The sequence below is a fragment of the Suncus etruscus genome, chromosome 3, assembly GCF_024139225.1.
Source record: "Suncus etruscus isolate mSunEtr1 chromosome 3, mSunEtr1.pri.cur, whole genome shotgun sequence".
Classification (NCBI taxonomy): Eukaryota; Metazoa; Chordata; class Mammalia; order Eulipotyphla; family Soricidae; genus Suncus; species Suncus etruscus.
The window spans coordinates 115,578,085-115,595,970 of NC_064850.1; the positions used below are offsets into that span (position 1 = coordinate 115,578,085).

The following is a 17,886-nucleotide window of genomic DNA, read 5'->3' on the forward strand; positions in this document are numbered from 1 at the left end:
TTTGCACATGAAATAATTTTTTGAACAATTAATATATCCTTTTGGGGGGAGCCATTTTCAACTAGGATTTTGGGGGGAGGGTAAATGCATTTGAACAGTTATTTAAGAGCCCCTGTGTGCTCAGAAAAGCATCTGAATATATGTGCCTTATTTATTTTTCCTTTATTTCTTCAAAAGCCCGAGTACAATGTCGGTTATTCCATCAACACCATCCCAGGACTGCAAGCTATAGTGGGAACAATATGTAAAAATACAGCTTGTGAAAGATTTCCTTTATTAACTGTCATCATCCACAGAATATATGTTCAAATAAACGTTGTGTAATAACTAAATTTGAGATTAATAGGCCCCTTAAGAAACAGCGCAGTCATTCAGAATAGTCAGTGAAAAATGGGCTGGATGCCTGGAACACGCGTATATTGTCCTGCGTACACGCTCTCCCCAGTGTCCTTCCCATTTATCACTGTCGGTGTGCTCTGTTCTCATTAAAACATGCTCGCACAAAAGCAACTTAATTTTCTTAAGAGGAGAGGACACCTGATTCAATTTAGCAACCAGAAACAGTCACTTGAATATATTTTTGTTCCCCTGCCCTGAATGGAGATGAATAAGTTACAAACCAGAACGGTTCCTGCATCTCATGCCCGGGCTCACCCCATTGCATCTGAAGATTAAGGATATGAGATCATTTTTCCGTTGGTATCAAGATAGGAAGCTGGAGAAGCAGCTGACTGTCTTTTGCTCTGCATGAGCAGATGTACTTGGACTTCAGTCTCTTCATGACAGGTTTTTTAAAACAGTCATGATGATGAGGTTGGTGAATTGAAATGGTTCCTGGTCTACGATCAACCTTTAAAACAAAATAAAACAAAAGTCACTACATGACTTCTAGCAGTTCTGTTCCCTTCCTTTGGATTTGCTTGTTGAGAAATATTCAGCCGTGCTTTAAAAATAATATTCTACCTTCTAGTCATTGCATCTTAAATAATGTACAACAAGATAAATAATCAGATGAAGAGGCCCCTTTTATATTAAATGTGAGACATAAGATCTGTTTTAAATTGGTGTTCTGTCAATTGCTTTTCTGTGGTAGAGTTTTTAAATGGAATATAGAAATATGTAACTCAAATTTTACATGTTTTTAAGATCTATGCGAGGAAGGTAGTGAATATTAATTAGGCCATAAAATAATGTCTCAGGAATCAAAGTACTTTGAAAACTGTTCTTTTTAAAGCCAAAGTATAGATCACAGAGATATTACAGAGTTTAAGACACAGATTCCCTCCCTGGCAGCACATGTGTTCCCCCAAATACCTCCAGAAGTGATCTCTGAGTACAGAGCCAGGAGTAAACTCAGAGTACTGCTGAGCATGCGCAAAAATCTTCCTCCACACAAAGCAAAATCAATTATATTTGGTTGTTTTTGTTTTTGTTTTGTTTTGGGGCCATACCCGGTGTTGCTCAGGGATTATTCCTGGCTCTGTGTTCAGAAATTACTACTGGCAAGCTTGGGAGACCATATGGGATGCCAGGGATCAAACCTGAGTCAGCCATATGCAAGGCAAACACCCTACTTGCTGTGTTATCACTCTGGCCTCAATAATTGGCTTTTAAAGCAAAACACATTTGTTTTTCTTCATAGGGTGAGTGCCACAACCTGTGGTACTTAAGTACAATGCTCAGAGGTGCTCTTGACTTGGGGGACTTGGCTTGAGGGACTCTTTGATACAGAGAGTCAAATCTGATCCCAAGTGCAAAATATGCTCCAGCCTGCTAGTCTGTGTCTCTAGCCATCAAAAGAAACATTTCTTAATTCTTGGTTGGTTGGTTTGCTTGACTATAGGATTTTGTAGTGTACCTTCCAGTAAAACATTATTTCGGATTTCTATATTTAATTGAATACCAAGGGTTGGAATTCAATCTTTGTTGTCCTTATGGCTTTTTACTTTACTTCTCCCAAACTGAACCTTTGGAAGGAAATAAGTACTTTTTTTCCTTTACTTTAAAATGTAATTTCTTATCGCAGCAACATGTTTTTCAGTAAAATCAAGGCTTATGCTTTTAGTGTGTAAAGTTCCTGCATCTTCTCCACCTCCCAAGTGTCAGACATTCCACCTTGACTCTCTGACCTTCTCCTTTTCTAATCCATCACAGCACCCCCTTCCCCAGTTCCTCCTCCCCTGGCCCTGCTTGGGGACCTCATGTCTATGCAGGGCTATACACTCATTTACTTGCTTTATTGCTCTATAGTCACATGAGATGATGGGATCATCTGGCATTTGTCCTTTTTCCTCTCAGTTACTTGATACTCTTGTTCCATACATGTTGTAGCAAAAGGCAAGATTTTATCTTTTTGTATAGCTGATTATTCAAAACTGTACACACGTGTGTGTTCATGTGCGTGTGTGTGCCATGTCTTCTTTATCCATGTATTTTTTGTTGGGCATTTGGGTTGTTTCCAGATTCTGGCTATTGTAAAAGAAGCCTGTGATGATTATAGATAGATGTACATCTCTCTCTCTTTCTCTCTTTCTCCCTCTCTCCCTCTCTTTCTCTCTTCTCTCTCTCCTTTTCCCTCCCTCCCTCCCTCCCACCCTCTCTGTCAATGTTTTTGTGTTCCCAAGATACATGAAGAGGCACAGAATTGTGGCTGACAAAAATACCCAGCAGTGCTCCGTGCTTACTCCTGGTGGGATTTAAGGGAATATATGGAGTCCCCTGTGTTGAACCCTGGTTGGCTGAGTGCAAAATAAGTGCTTACTCTCATTAGTAAGATCATACTGTCTTTACAATCACAGTTGCAAGCGTTCACTTGCTTTACTATCTCTCCTCCAGTTATTTCTAGTTCTGATTTTTGGAGCCTCTCCAAACTATTCTAGAAGCGGAACCGTTTGACAGTTCCACCAGCAGTGACTGAGGGCTTCCTTTGCTTTCCATCTTTTTTAATAGACTCTTCTCCTGGAGTGAGGTGATCTCTCACTGTCGCTTTGACATGCATTTTCTTTTTCAGATGCCTTTTGGCTATTTGAACATCTTCTCTAAGGAAGTGTCTATTCAGCTCTTTCTAGTTTTTTTTTTTTTTTTTAATGGGGTTGTTTGGGTGATTTTTTTTTCTTGTTGACTTTTGCAAGTGCTTTATAAATCTAAAATATGTGAGTGCGAATATTTTCTTCCATTTGGTAGGCTTATTTTATTATTATTGTAGCTATGGTTTCTGTAACTGTGTAGAAACTTTTTCATTTGATGTCCTATTTGTTTATTTTTGCTTTTGGGGTTTGATGATTTGGGGAACACAGCTTGCAATTCTCAGGACTTACTCCTAGCTCTGAGCTCAAGGATTACTCCTGGTAGCCCTAGGCAAGCTTTAACTATTGTACTATCTCTCTGACCCTTGTTTTCTAATAGCGTAATATTATTGAAAACACCTTTGAAGTTATTATCCTGAGAGTTTTGTTTTAATGTTTCTTGCTTTATTTATGAATTTGACTCTAATATTGAGCCAATCTATTTTTAATTAGCCTGTGTATACAGTGTGAAATAATTAGAAAAATTTTTGGCATGTGATTATCCAGTTTTCCTACCATTATTTAAGTCTTTGCTTTCTCCACTTAATGTATTTTGCTCTTCTTTGCTATAAAGCAACTGTGCAGACATTTGCAGGATTACTCTGGGCTCTAGTTTGCTTTTATTCTAGTGCATCCTATTTTGATTACTATTGCTTATAGTATGTTTTCAAGCCAGAGCCCACCATATCTGCCATTTTCTTTTCTCTGAAGGCTTTGGCTCTTCAGGACTTTATGGTGAAAAAGGAAAATCAATATTAAAGCCAGTTCTTCTGGTGAGTTAGAAGCTAGTACGAAACAGGTACACAGAATTGAGGAACATTTCCAAGAGGGCAGCAAGATGAAAGGTAGTTTCATCCTCCAGAGGCCTCCACCCACAGATAAATAGCCAACTTCCTTTTTCTTGATTTCTTGAGTGGTGTGTCTGCCAGATGCAATGGGAATGAGAGATTTTGCTAAATGAGCCTAAGTATCTGCTCAGCTTTATATCTTAAAAGAAGCCCTTTGGCTTTTTTTTAACCTACCTGATGATCTTTTATTATATGCCCCTCTAACATGATTGTACCAGTTAGACCTCAAGTAATAGGAAATCAGATGACATGTGGCTTCAACAAGCAGGGACTTATTTTTCTCATATCCTAAGATGCCTGGAGCTTGGACCGCGGACATCTGCTCTGTGCCTCAGTGATATTAGAGTGTTTTCTCTTCTGCTATTGGCCTTTCTTCCCTGGACACACAGTAGCTCTCATGGCCCGAGGCAGGAAGAAGGGGCCTCCACTGGAGCTGACCTCATACCCACCACCGAAAACCTGCATCAATCTAAATTTCCATTGCCACCCCCACCCCAGCATGGTAACCTCGAGCTTTCCTTCTCCATGTATACTTTTGTGCCATATTTTTCAACGGTTTCCTTTGCTGGAGGCATAAGAAAATTTTGCTTTCCAATTTTAGTCTTCTCTCTCTTTCTCTCTCCCTCTCATATGTTATGAAAAGGCCAGATTATCTTTTTCTTCTTGCTTTATAACGGTACTCTTATCCTATCCAACTTTCTCACACAGTAGATTCTTATTATTATAAACTCTTATTTAAAGAGGTGTTGTTTTATTCATTGATCAATTAATTTTATTATTATTAGTATTATTATTATTATATTATTATTTTGGTTTTGGTCACACCTGACAGTACTCAGGATTTATTCCTGGATCTGCACAAGAACTATTCAGAGAACCATATGGGATGTCTGGAATTAAGCCTGGGGTGGCCCTGTGCAAAGCAAATGCCTTCCTTCTCCACTGAACTATTACTCCAGCCCCATCGTGTATGTGTGGGAGGGAGGGTATTACATATGGGCATTCACTTTGTTCTGATTTGTGGAGGGATCCCAAAAAGAAGTTTTACCTTTTTTCTTACTAGGGATCCCAAGGATCCTCTGGTCTTTGCACAACTTTGCTTTTCCATTTCTTTTGATTAATCTCTAGCGTGGCATTCTTAAATCATATAGGTAGTGTAAATGAACTCCAGATATAGCTTTGATGCAGGTCTGTTGTGGTTTTGACTCTGTAAGTAGATTTTTCTAGATGCTTTGACACAGTTGGTAGTCAGTACTTCTAGTGTCTCTTTTGTTCACTGTAGGTGTTCAGCTCTTTGGAAGTTTCACTCACTTTCTCACCTTTGCAGATCCAAGTAAGGCCTTTTTCTGTGTTTGGACCCCTAGTGTTTCTGGGACAGGACAGGTACTATTTAGATCAGGGGTCTCAAACTCAATTTATCTGAGGGCCGCAGGGGGCAAAGTTGGGGTGAGGCAGGGCTGCATAAGGGATTTCACAAAAAAAGTCCTCAAATGTCATTATTATCAGCTTTAATTATTTATTCTGAACATGAATAGAACATTGAGTGAAGATTATGAACAGTTCTTCTGAATATGACATCTTTTGCCTATTCCTTGCTGCCAGAGATTTGACAGCGCTTCTTATCACAAATCTGAACCACATTTGGTTTTAGAGAGGAAGCAGTTGAGACCCTCAGTATGGCTTAAATATGATCATCATTAAGTCTAGACCTGTACTTTGACTTACTGAAGTTCAATGTGGAGAATAACTTTTCACACAAATATGTGCTCCCAAAAAGGCACATGGTGCGCTTGAACATTCGTGAAAGCTCAGGGAAGCTTGGGGGCAATTCTCTCAAAAATTGCCCATGCATGTCTGCTTTTCCACTAATCTCCCTGAACTTGGCTTTGAGATCAGAGTTGTGTGCAGGTCAGTGAGCTCCATTTGAAGCACAGGAGGGGCATCTTGCACATCAAAGGAAAAGGGATCCACAAAAATTTGGAAAGTGGTTCTGTGCTTTTTGAAGTCTGCAAATCTATAATCAAATTTCTTCTCTAGCTTAAAAATAGCATCAACAGATTTCTCACCACTGAATGGTATGCCTGCATCCACAAGTTCCTTGCATGTTGGGAAATGGCAAAGATTTGTCTGAGAGAGCCGGGATTTCCATAACACAAGTTTTGTGGAGAATGCTCTCACGTTGACATAGGCAGCACTGATAAGCTGCCCCAGACCTTGTAACATCTTGTTTAGTATATTCAGCTTATGTGTGATGTCAACAAGAAAAGCTAAGTCCATGAGCCATTTGTGATCACTCAATTCAGAAACAGCATTCCCATCATTCTCCATGAAGGCTTTCACTTCTCTCAACTCAAAAAATCTTTTCAGGACATTTCTCCTGCTGAACCAACCTACATTAAAAATGTCGGGTTGTTAGGGACTAGTTTTGGGTTCTCCTTGAGTATGTGCTCCCCAAATTGTCATTCTTTGCTTTTTCCCAAACATACTTTACCTAAAAAAAAAATGATAATAATGTCTGTTGAGATTTGTGAATTTGAGGATCATGTCCATGAAATGCCTTCTTCATGCTTCTTAGTCCTTCATTTTTACCTCTGCCATGGTAGCACTTTCAGCAGTGCCCCTGGTTTTCTAGGGTCCCACTTCCATGGATGGAATCAGCAACTGGGGTACATGTAGGGGCAGGTCATAATCCAAACCAGGATTATTTGAAATTTTCAAATTTCATTCTTTTCTAGTCTAGGTTAACTTCTGTTATTATTTTTTTAATAAGAGATAAAACATAGTTTATTTATTCTGATTTTATTTGGGGGACACACACCCAGCAGTACTCTGGAGTTACTCCTGGCTCTGCATTTAGGAATCATTCTTGGTGGTACTCAAGGGACCATATAGGATGCCTGGGATCAAACTTGTGTTGGCTGTGTACAAACAAGGCAAACACTCTACCCACTGTGCTATGACTCCAGCCCCTAAAGGATAAAGCATAGTTTATTTTTGTTTGTTTTTTTGTTTGTTTTTGCTCATTTTGTTGTTGTTGTTGTTGTTGTCATTGTTGTTTTGCACCTCCCTGAGATGTTGTCCTCCTGGTCCCGCAGAAGAAATCAGGCTTGACGACAGCCTCCTGAGGCATCTGGTGTCTAGTGACATGACTGGGCCTTGCCTCTCATGGGACCAAATCTGTGATGTTCACTTTCTCATCCTCACACCTCACCCTCCTAAATGGACAGATGGACATAGTGATCTCTCCAATGAAGTTCCTTGGTTGTTTCCAGTGAAGAAACAAGTCAAGGAGGGCCTGGGCTGAGACAGGGTTTGGTTCAATGCCATTTGGTTCTAATATGGCTGAGGTTTGGAATCACTTCTGATTCGGCTGTTTGTGTGGCCTCTACACATTTGCTTCAGAATTGTCTGGGCTTTCTTGAGGGGACTCTGCTTTTCATGCATTTCCCAAAGAATGGATGGGGACTGGTGTGTGTGTGTGTGTGTGTGTGTGTGTGTGTGTGTGTGTGTGTGTGTGTGTGTGTGAGAGAGAGAGAGAGAGAGAGAGAGACAGAGAGAGAGAGAGAGAGAGACAGAGAGAGAGAGACAGAGAGAGAGAGATGGAAATCTGTCTTGTTCAGGCTGGGTCCCCTGCTCTGACCCTAAGCTTTGGGGGAAGCTCCCAGATGTTGATTTGGAATAAACAGTTTGAGAATGAGTCTGGAGTGACGGGTGCAACCAGTACTGTACTTGTCTTGCCTTGCACGTGTCTGACCCGGGTTCAATTCCTAGCACCACATATGGTTCCCTCTGCTCTCACCTCTCCCTATTCTGAAGTGACCCCTGAGAACAGAAACAGGAGTAAAGTTCTGAGCACCATTTTTTATCTTTTTTGAAAACTTTCTTTAGTGAGAATCATGAGGGTCTCTGGACCATCATCATGAACATTTTAGATATTTTAGATATTGGGCAGAGAGATAGTAAGTGGTAGGGCACTTATGATGTAAATGGCTGAGTCTGATTCAACCCCTGGTACCACATATGGTTCTGGAACCCTGTGAGGATAGATCCCTGAGCTCAAAGTCAAGTTAATCCCCAAACCATCAGATGTGGCTCAAAAAACAAAGGGAAGAGAAAAGGAATTTTAGGCACCATATTGGAAGCAAAACATGGAGAAGACTTAGCAGTATGTTTCCCATCTTCTAAGGCCTGTTAACTATGCCTCTCCTTGTGCTCAGAAGGCATTTAATGCAGGAGCTGGTATCTGAAACGTTCAGTGTTCTTATTTTGTGATTTGAGTGTGGGGCACAGTCCAGGCAGAACTGGGTCTCCAGGGGCTGCTGGAGGAAGGGGAAACTAGACACCCCTGTATAGAGGCCATATCATAAACCCTTGGCCTGCTGGGGAACCAGCACTCCAGAAAAGGCACATAGGCCTGAGCTGGGCCAAAGGTTAGTTAAATCTCAGAGAAGGCTGATATGAGGGGTGTGATTTGCAGGTAGCAGGAGGAAAAGGAAGGGTTTTTTCCTTTCACAGGTCCCTCTGCATGGTCAGTGTGGTCAGTGGTGTCATTGCTGCCACTGAGGATGGTGATATAGGTGTCATAATCAGAGGACAGTTCTGCCTCTGTGATGCTTTTAGAGTGAGTTATTTTCTCTCTCAGCAGAGATGACAAGAGGTAGAAGTTGACCTCCAGGAGGATTAAGAAGGAATCACTCTGGCCATAGTATAGTGGGAGGGGCACTTGCCTTTACCTGATAATATAGAGTCTGGTCTCTACTTCCTGAATCCCAGGATTGATTCCTGAGCTCAGAGCCAGGAGTAAGCCCTGAGCACAGAGCCAAGAGTAAATTCTGAGCACAAAGCCAGTAGTAAGCCCTGAGCATAGATCCAGAAGTAACCCCAGAGCACAGAACCAAGGGTTAAGTTATGAATACAAATCCTAAGCATAAAGCCATGAGTAAGCTCTGAGCACCACCAGATGTGTGTCGCCCCCCCCAAACAAAACAAAATAAAAGCAGCAGCCATCACTGGGGAGGGAAGGGGTAACAGAGGAACCACATCTTGTGGTTTATATAGCACAGAGAAGTTAACAGCTTGCCCCACCACAAGATGTTCTGTGGGAGGCATTAGCACTCTGAGGTGCAGTAATTTCAGAATTTCTTCTTAGGAGGATAGAGCAGAGATGAAGAATGCTCAGAATCCACCTCAGTGTGGACAAGAGTCCCAAAGGGCACAGGGACACTTCTTTGGGCTACTCTTTAGGGTGCTCCAGGATGCTGTCCCCCACCACACACGCTTCTGAAGTGCAGACCAAAGTAAAAGGACTGGACTTAGGTGTGTGCTGCGAAGCATGGTCAGCGTGTGGCAGTAAGAAGAACTTGGGTCCACACTGACTCTCTGGTCTTATTTTACATGCATTGGATGGGGAAAGATCTTGCTTTTATGAGGTAGAGAACTCTTTGTCCTTATAGCTTATAGCTTATATAACTTATAGCTTTCTTATGTTTTTTTAAATTTTGCCACCTTATTGTACATAATTATAAACAAGTTATGAAGAAATGTACTCAAGATTGCACTTGCTCAGTTTTCCAAAATAACTTAATAAGGATATGTTGTATAATAATAGATAATGAAATATTAGTAAAATACCATGTATTGGGTCAAATTAGGCTGATGCCAAAATCAATTTGTTGACTAAAACTGTAATATAAAGGAAGCCTGTCTTCCCTGTATTAAAAAATGATAAACTACTGCAATGATGGTTTTTCAGTTAGCATTGATCTGATTATCAGCAAATGTGATTATGCCAAGTTATGCACTTTGCAGATGGGATCCTCGTGTTAATCATAAAATGCTTCCATTGCGTGGCCAGTGGTAGGACACTTGCTTTACATGTCTGTGGCCCTGAGTTTACTTCTGAGCACCACCAAAAATGTGCAGAAAATTCACTTAGCCAAGAATAGTTATTCACTCATTTGCTCTCTGGCTCATGGCGGCTTTCTATGGGCCTGTTCCTTAGGTGCTCACTCATTGAACCATGTTCTTCTTTCAGCACCTATCTTGCTTGCTTGTATCTCTGGTTTTGTTTTGCTTTTTCTTTTTTACTCGCCTGTTTCCTTTCTGGAGAAGCCTGTATTCTCTCTGAGTACACATTTCTCCCTTTCTCTCCCTTCACATCTTTCTAAATATGTTCCAATAAACATGGACAAAAGCAATAGTACAGGAGGTACAACATATGCCTCATACCCAGTTGACATAGGTTTAATCGTTGGCAACTCATATGGTCCCCTGAGCCTGCTAGGAGTGATCCCTGAGCACAGAGCAAGGAATAAGACCTGAACATTGTTTGGGTGTGGCTCCAAAATCAAAATTTTAAAAAAACCTTGCTTCAAAAGAAAAAATAAGAATACATATATCAGGCTTTAAAAGTTGAACCTCTACAACACTTGTGAGGTTCTCTACATGAGAACAATGAAAGATGCCTTTGTTTAGACTAAAGAGGTGGCTTTTAGACAGTCCTCAGTTAGGAAGGCCAAAGCTGGCCGCCTACTCAGCACCTGACCACATGATAGGGGCCTGAATTTTTTGGGCCCTCCCATGGAACTCTAAGGAGAATGAGGGGCTGGAAATGAAGCCATTCGGTCATGTTAATGATATGATTCCTCAATTAAAAACTCTAAAGGGTGGGACCAGGAGAACATCTGGTTGAGGAACTTGTGGCCTGCCTAGAGCAATGCCCCTTTGCACATTCCTTGCCCTGGAACTCTCAAAGGGCTGTTTCTAAATCACATCCTTTATAGAGAACTGAGAATCCAGTAAGGAAGCCAGTTTTCCAGGTTCTGTGAGCTGCTACAGCCCCCTAGTCCCATTGCAAGTGGGTTCTTGCATATCTCTAAGTTATTGCTGGTAGATCAGAACCCAGGGAACAGTCTACACTTCCTGGAGGCATCTGAAAAGGAAGGAGCAGCAGAACTAAGCCCTAACCCTTAAGATCTACCATTATAGTCCGGGAGATGGTAGAATGTTCCTCTGGTATCAGAGTATTGCTTGTTAAGGCCAGGGAGATAGCTCAAACCAAAAACATAAATTAGAGAATCATACATACTTCTTGGGGGGTTCTATCTTAATTGAAAAATACAACTTTTATTGATTTGCCATAGGTTTACAGTATAACAGAAGTTTTCAGAGTAGACACACCTTTGTGAAGCTTATTTTTCAGCTTCAGATATCTATCTTAATGTACTATGCAAATGTTTTTTTTATATCTTTAATGGCTGCAGAACATTCCTAGGTGATTCTAGATTTTCCTTAGCCAACCTTGTAGAGTTAGAGCAATGGTAAATGTTAAAATGTTCTTGATTTGAAACATTGGTGTCATTATGTAGCTGTATCGTAAGGGCAAAGTGGAGGGACTTTAACAGGAAGTAAACATGATATTGAGGAGGAGGTGAGTGAGAATGAGTCTGACTCTATTTCCCGTGTCAGATTCATCTGACAATCATTGACTGCCAGAATTACTTAGTAGAGATGGACTTTGGATATTGCTGAGAATTCTACTCACTTCCAGCATTTAGTGAAAAAACATATAGATGCTTACAATGAGCTTCATCAATCCCTTTTATTTATTTACTTATTGTTGAATAATTTAGTCTGCAGAGAGGCATGGGCATAGGTTATTTTAATGCAGCAACAAATAGTAGGGCAGAGATACCCATAGGATATTTTGGCAAAAGGTGTGGGCATGGTAAATCCATCCAGAAGTGTGTATACTAGAGGAGGTGATTGAACGCTTCTTGGGACTGTGTGAATGAGTTCAAATCAATCACCACTGTCAGAAAAACAACTAGCTCATCTGCAGCAGCATCCCTGGTCTCTAAGAAATCCCATCCATGTTACTTATTGTTCTTTAACAAAATGCAGAACCAAACAGCTAAAGCACAGAAAGACGTTGCTTGTGTCTGATGTCTAGTGTCTGGGTTAAGGACGAGAGGTTTGATTTGGAATGGAAGGATTTTTACTAAGTGTGATGGTGGATGATTCCTTTCCTTCCCCTTAGTACTTTTTGTGTCTTTCTGTTTATTCCAAACAAAAATTTTTTTTGTTTTGGTTTTTGGGCCACACCTGGTGATGCTCAGGGATTATTCCTGGCTCTGTGCTCAGAAATTGCTCCTAGCTCAGGGTACCATATGGGATGCTGGGGGATCGAACCATGGTCCATCCTAGGTCAGCCGCATACAAGGCAAATGCCCTACCACTGTGCCACTGCTCTGGCCCCTGTTCCAAACAAATTGAGAGGTCTCTACATGAAGGGGTGCCCTCTTTCCTTTACCAAGGAGACCAGTAAATTGAAAAATGCCAGCCACCCTCTGGCAAGAAGCATTGTTTATTGATCTAGTTTTTTTGGGTACTGGGAGAGGGACTGGAGGCCTGGCCCATCCACAGGGACTATCCCTCACTCTGTGCTAAGGAATGCCCCTTTGTGGTGCTTGGGGAAACCATATTTGGTACCTTAGATAGACCCAGAATTGGGGGTATGCAAGGCAATACTGTACTATCTCTCTGGAAACAAGCATTATTACTGAAAATGATGCATTTAGTCATTCAGAAGACAGAATTATCCCTATGGTCTCACCACAGTTCATCTACCTGTGCTCTTCCTCATTTTTCTCCATACCTAAACATTTATTCCTGAATCATTCAGAATGGAAGTCTAGGAAGGTGTGTTGAATATGTCGCTGGAGTTTACCATTGTTTTCTGTAATGTTTTATTTAGCTGTGTTTCTTCCTCACTTCCCACTCCCAACACACATCTTCCCTGTTGTACAGGGAGCACCATATGCCACTGTCCCCAACAGGAAGCAAAAGTTCCCTTAGCCTGTGCCTGTTCCTACATTTATGCCACAGAGGAGCTCTGGTCCAGTGCCATCTTTTATTGATAGGGCCAGCCAAAGAAAAATCTAATGAAATTATCAGTGCTTTGAATTAATTATAAACTTGAGTGAAAGCTCAGCTCTCTGGAGCCAGGGATCTCATTATCCATGTGCTCTCTCTGCTTCCTGATTTGGAATAGAAACTCCAAATGCAGTTCTTGCTCTTAGCTTGGCTTTGGATTTTGTTCAAACTCACTAAACTGACTCTTCTTCATGCTCTGACATGGCAGCCAGCGTCCATGTTGATTAATTTTAATCTGTGCATCATCAGGAGTGGCCAGTAGGCTTTTCTCTATCTCCTCTCCTTCCTTTATTTGGCTCTTTTTTTTTTTTCCTTTTCTTTTATCCAATTGGATCTTAGACAAGTTTTTCTTCATTTCTGGATCATGTGTGCAGTTTCCAGGATCCAGATAGAGCTTCAGGAAATAGAGTGATTTAGCTAATGGTAAGAGCTCTAGTTTATCTGCCTGTCTTCCTTGGATATTTAGGTAAGCATCTGGCCAGTCAAATATTTTTCTTCTTTGAGTTTTGAATGCCCTGTGAAAGTTTTTTTTCTTGCTTCTTTTTCACAATTAAATGTCTAACCCAAATGACCAACGTCTTCATGGTATTTTCTTATCACTCATGTGTGGGGGGTGGGTCTAGTTCTGATGCTCCTAGTAAAGAAGAGTTAATGCTTGCTTTCCAATCCAATTCTTAAGAACACTAATGTTTGGAGTAAATAAACATGATTGTTTTTAAGTCTAGTAGTGAAGTCCACAAACATCAAGGCTTGCATCCCTCTTGGTTTTAATTCTTTGGTCCTGTCATGAAGGTTAAAGGCATCTCATGGCAAGCCTTTTCTGCTGGCTATTAAGGCCCATTATTTATGAATTCTAAGCTGTAGCTCATCTGTCTTAGTAAAGTACAGGCCACTGGCAATTTTTGTGAGCAGTGACTAACTTTGCTTTGGAGAGTCAATGTTTTGAGGGTAGTAGGGTTGGGAGAATGATAATCTTTGTTTTTCCTTTTCCTGTTTCCTTTCAGTGAGTTTTCCCCTTATTTATTTTCTCTATAGGCAGCTGCAATATTTAATTCAGCCTTCGGAAGTTTTTTGGTAAGTAAACATGGTTTCAACTTATCTATTGTAACTACTGTTAAGATGTTATTTGTCTGAAAGCATATGGAAATGGGACTTTTTCATTATTAGGCTAAAAATAAAAGGGTGTAATTATTTTCCTGTGCCATTTGCCATGCCCTGAAGAAATTGGCTAATAAAGGAAATGTTCTCTTACACTCTAATTTGGAGGCTTTGGTTTAGTATTCCATTTAATGGATTCAAGGAATCAATTAAAACCTTATGTGTCTCCTTATAGAGGTTATGTCAATATATTGATCATTTAATGAGGTCTTTTAAATGATTATTATTTTGTATCCTGGGACTGAGGATTTTGAAAAGAAAACAAGACCCAGATGGTCAGAAGCAGAATGCTAATTTATTTGTTGACATGTCATTCATTTTCTTCTCTTGCCTCTCAAAGAAGCTACTGTCTTGAATACTTTGAAGAAATCTGTGTGGAAAAAAAATTAAAATGGGGAGATTGTGGGTTATTTGTAAGAAATTTATATATATATATATATATAAATTATAGGTTGTACATTAAATGATTTAAAAAACTTAAGTAATTAGACCTATTATGAGAATACTGCTCATATGTTTAATATTATTCTTAAACAGATGATATAAGATTTTGTGTTAGGAAGGAAAGAATGAGACTTGTTTTCTGTTATTTGAATATTTTTATTTATATGCCCAACTTTACTAAATTTGTGAAAATAAATTCAAATATAATTTTAAGATCATTACTGTCATATAGTATAATGATTTACAAATAATCAAGAATAAAATTACATTTATTAAAAATTTACCTATTCATGAATCTAGGTAAAATATTGGTTATTCATGTGTATACTTTTATGTCATTAATCATTGTGTTCATTTAAAATATATTATTTAATATAGTGTTTAATCTACATAGTATCTTACAGTTTCTAGTATTCCAGAGTTACCAAGCTTTTAAGATGTATCTTTTGTAAAGTAGTAGTGGTGTTATTCCATATGCTGTATTATTACTGAGAAAAAAAGTTATATCAGCTGATAAAATATCTTTTGAGCTAGTTAAAATTCAGCAATATTTTGTTCGATCCTTTTTAAAAATTTTTATGGACAAGAATTATTTTCACTAGGTTCTCTTATTGGACGGAATATTTGATCTCCCAAGAAGCCAGTTTGGGAGTTGGTTGAGAACCATCCACATTTACTCTCTGATCCTGCTTTCCGCAGTTAGATCTCTTATTCCAGGTTAGAAGAGAAAACAAACTCCTAGGGTAATTGAGAATATAGGGCAGAGGTTGTTATCCCAGTAATATACAAAAAACACATGGTGTGTTGATTGGAGGGTAAATTCACTAAGTATAGTTTGAGCTCTGCATGGATTGTGTGAGCAATAAATTAAATCACAACATTTATCCCACTGGGTCCAATTCTACATGGAGGTCCAGCTCAGTAAAAAGCTTGTTCTGGGGTTTGTTTGGGATTTTTTTGAAATGCCTCTTTTTCCTTTCTAAAAGGTGGTGTATCCTTACCCCTTAGTCATCTTCTCTTTTTCCTTTCATCTATTTTCTTGATCCGGTTAATCCATAAATCAATGTTATGTGTTTTTCTCTAATGTGAGTCCCAGTACATTGTGGTGATGGCATACAGAAAAAGAAATACAGGAGCCAGAGGGATAGTACAAGTAGTGTAGTGTGTTAGCCTTACACACCGCCAACCTGGGTTCAATACCCTGCATCCCATATAATCCCCTGAGTCTGCCATGAGTAATTTCTGAGCATAGAGCCATGAGTAACCCCAGAGTACTGCTGGATGTGTCCCCTCCCCCCAAAGAATCAACAGGTTAAGTGTTAAGCCCTGTGCCACCTCTCCTGCCAGAGTCAGGTCTATACAAAGATGTTACCTATTGGTAATATGCTTGTCAAATGGTTAAGTAACATGGCCTCTGACTTCCAAGATTGGGAAGGACAATTTTGCTGAGCTGGGGCCTTTCGGTAGAGAAGAAAGATCTAGCTAAGAGAAGAGAAGAAAGACCTGAGCAATGACAGAGGCAGAAATGTCCTTTTCCCTTTTTCCTTCTTCTGTTTCTGTCCCAACATGGGAAATGTCCAAAGAAGGTTTGAAAGTAAAAATTCTGATTGGAGCTGTTTTGCTCTAGTCTATGTCTTTTATTCTATAATTCCATGTCTTTTATTTTCTTTCTTCACTGTAATTACAACCGATTTTGGATCATAAAATATGAAATATGTATGAATGAAATCAGATTTGGCTTTTTTTTTTCTTTTTTATTTTTTTTAATTTTTTTTTATAATTTTTTTTTATTTAAACACCTTGATTACATACATGATTGTGTTTGGGTTTCAGTCATAAAAGGAACACCACCCATCACCAGTGCAATATTCCCATCACCCAAGTCCCAAATCTCCCTCCTCCCCACCCAACCCCCGCCTGTACCCTAAACAGGCTCTACATTTCCCTCATACATTCTCAATATTAGGACAGTTCAAAATGTAGTTATTTCTCTAACTAAACTCATCACTCTTTGTGGTGAGCTTCCTGAGGTGAGCTGGAACTTCCAGCTCTTTTCTCTTTTGTGTCTGAAAATTATTATTACCAGGGTGTCTTTCATTTTTCTTAAAACCCATAGATGAGTGAGACCATTCTGCGTTTTTCTCTCTCTCTCTGACTTATTTCACTCAGCATAATAGATTCCATGTACATCCATGTATAGGAAAATTTCATGACTTCATCTCTCCTGACAGCTGCATAATATTCCATTGTGTATATGTACCACAGTTTCTTTAGCCATTCGTCTGTTGAAGGGCATCTTGGTTGTTTCCAGAGTCTTGCTATGGTAAATAGAGCTGCAATGAATATAGGTGTAAGGAAGGGGTTTTTGTATTGTATTTTTGTGTTCCTAGGGTATATTCCTAGGAGTGGTATAGCTGGATCGTATGGGAGCTCGATTTCCAGTTTTTGGAGGAATCTCCATATCGCTTTCCATAAAGGTTGAACTAGACAGCATTCCCACCAGCAGTGGATAAGAGTTCCTTTCTCTCCACATCCCCACCAACACTGTTTATTCTCATTCTTTGTGATGTGTGCCATTCTCTGGTGTGTGAGGTGGTATCTCATCGTTGTTTTGATTTGCATCTCCCTGATGATTAGTGATGTGGAACATTTTTTCATGTGTCTTTTGGCCATGCGTATTTCTTCTTTGTCAAAGTGTCTGTTCATTTCTTCTCCCCATTTTTTGATGGGGTTAGATGTTTTTTTCTTGTAAAGTTCTGTCAGTGCCTTGTATATTTTGGAGATTAGCCCCTTATCTGATGGGTATTGGGTGAATAGTTTCTCCCACTCAGTGGGTGGCTCTTGTATCCTGGGCACTATTTCCTTTGAGGTGCAGAAGCTTTTCAGCTTAATATATTCCCATCTGTTAATCTCTGCTTTCACTTGCTTGGAGAGTGCAGTTTCCTCCTTGAAGATGCCTGTAATGTCCTGGAGTGTTTTGCCTATGTGCTGTTCTATATATCTTATGGTTTTGGGGCTGATATCGAGGTCTTTAATCCATTTGGATTTTACCTTTGTACATGATGTTAGCTGGGGGTCTAAGTTTAATTTTTTGCAAGTGGCTATCCAATTGTGCCAACACCACTTGTTGAAGAGGCTTTCCCTGCTCCATTTAGGATTTCCTGCTCCTTTATCAAAAATTAGATGGTTGTATCTCTGGGGAACATTTTCTGAGTATTCAAGCCTATTCCACTGATCTGAGGACCTATCCTTATTCCAATACCATGCTGTTTTGATAACTGTTGCTTTGTAGTACAAGATTTGGCTTATTTAAAGAAAAAATTAACTGAATAGTGGTAGCTTATACAAGATAAAGAAATCGGAAGGGAAACTGTCCAGTTATAGTTTCACTGGGGGCCAAGATACTGCTTTGTCCTCCATTCTTCATAGCAAACAGC

General features: G+C 39.7%; 1 protein-coding gene across 2 annotated transcripts in view; it reads left to right on the plus strand.

Moving 5' to 3' along the window:
- SLC10A7 (solute carrier family 10 member 7) overlaps positions 1 to 17,886 on the plus strand; it is a 224,016-nt gene that overhangs the window by 69,464 nt on the left and 136,666 nt on the right. The window contains exon 5 of one of the 2 annotated variants that reach the window (XM_049770107.1): positions 13,883 to 13,921. The exons of the other annotated variant lie outside the window; for it this stretch is intronic. Coding sequence (XP_049626064.1) covers positions 13,883 to 13,921 — 39 coding nt within the window. The remainder of the gene's footprint in view (positions 1 to 13,882; positions 13,922 to 17,886) is intronic. 2 annotated transcript variants of the gene reach the window in all.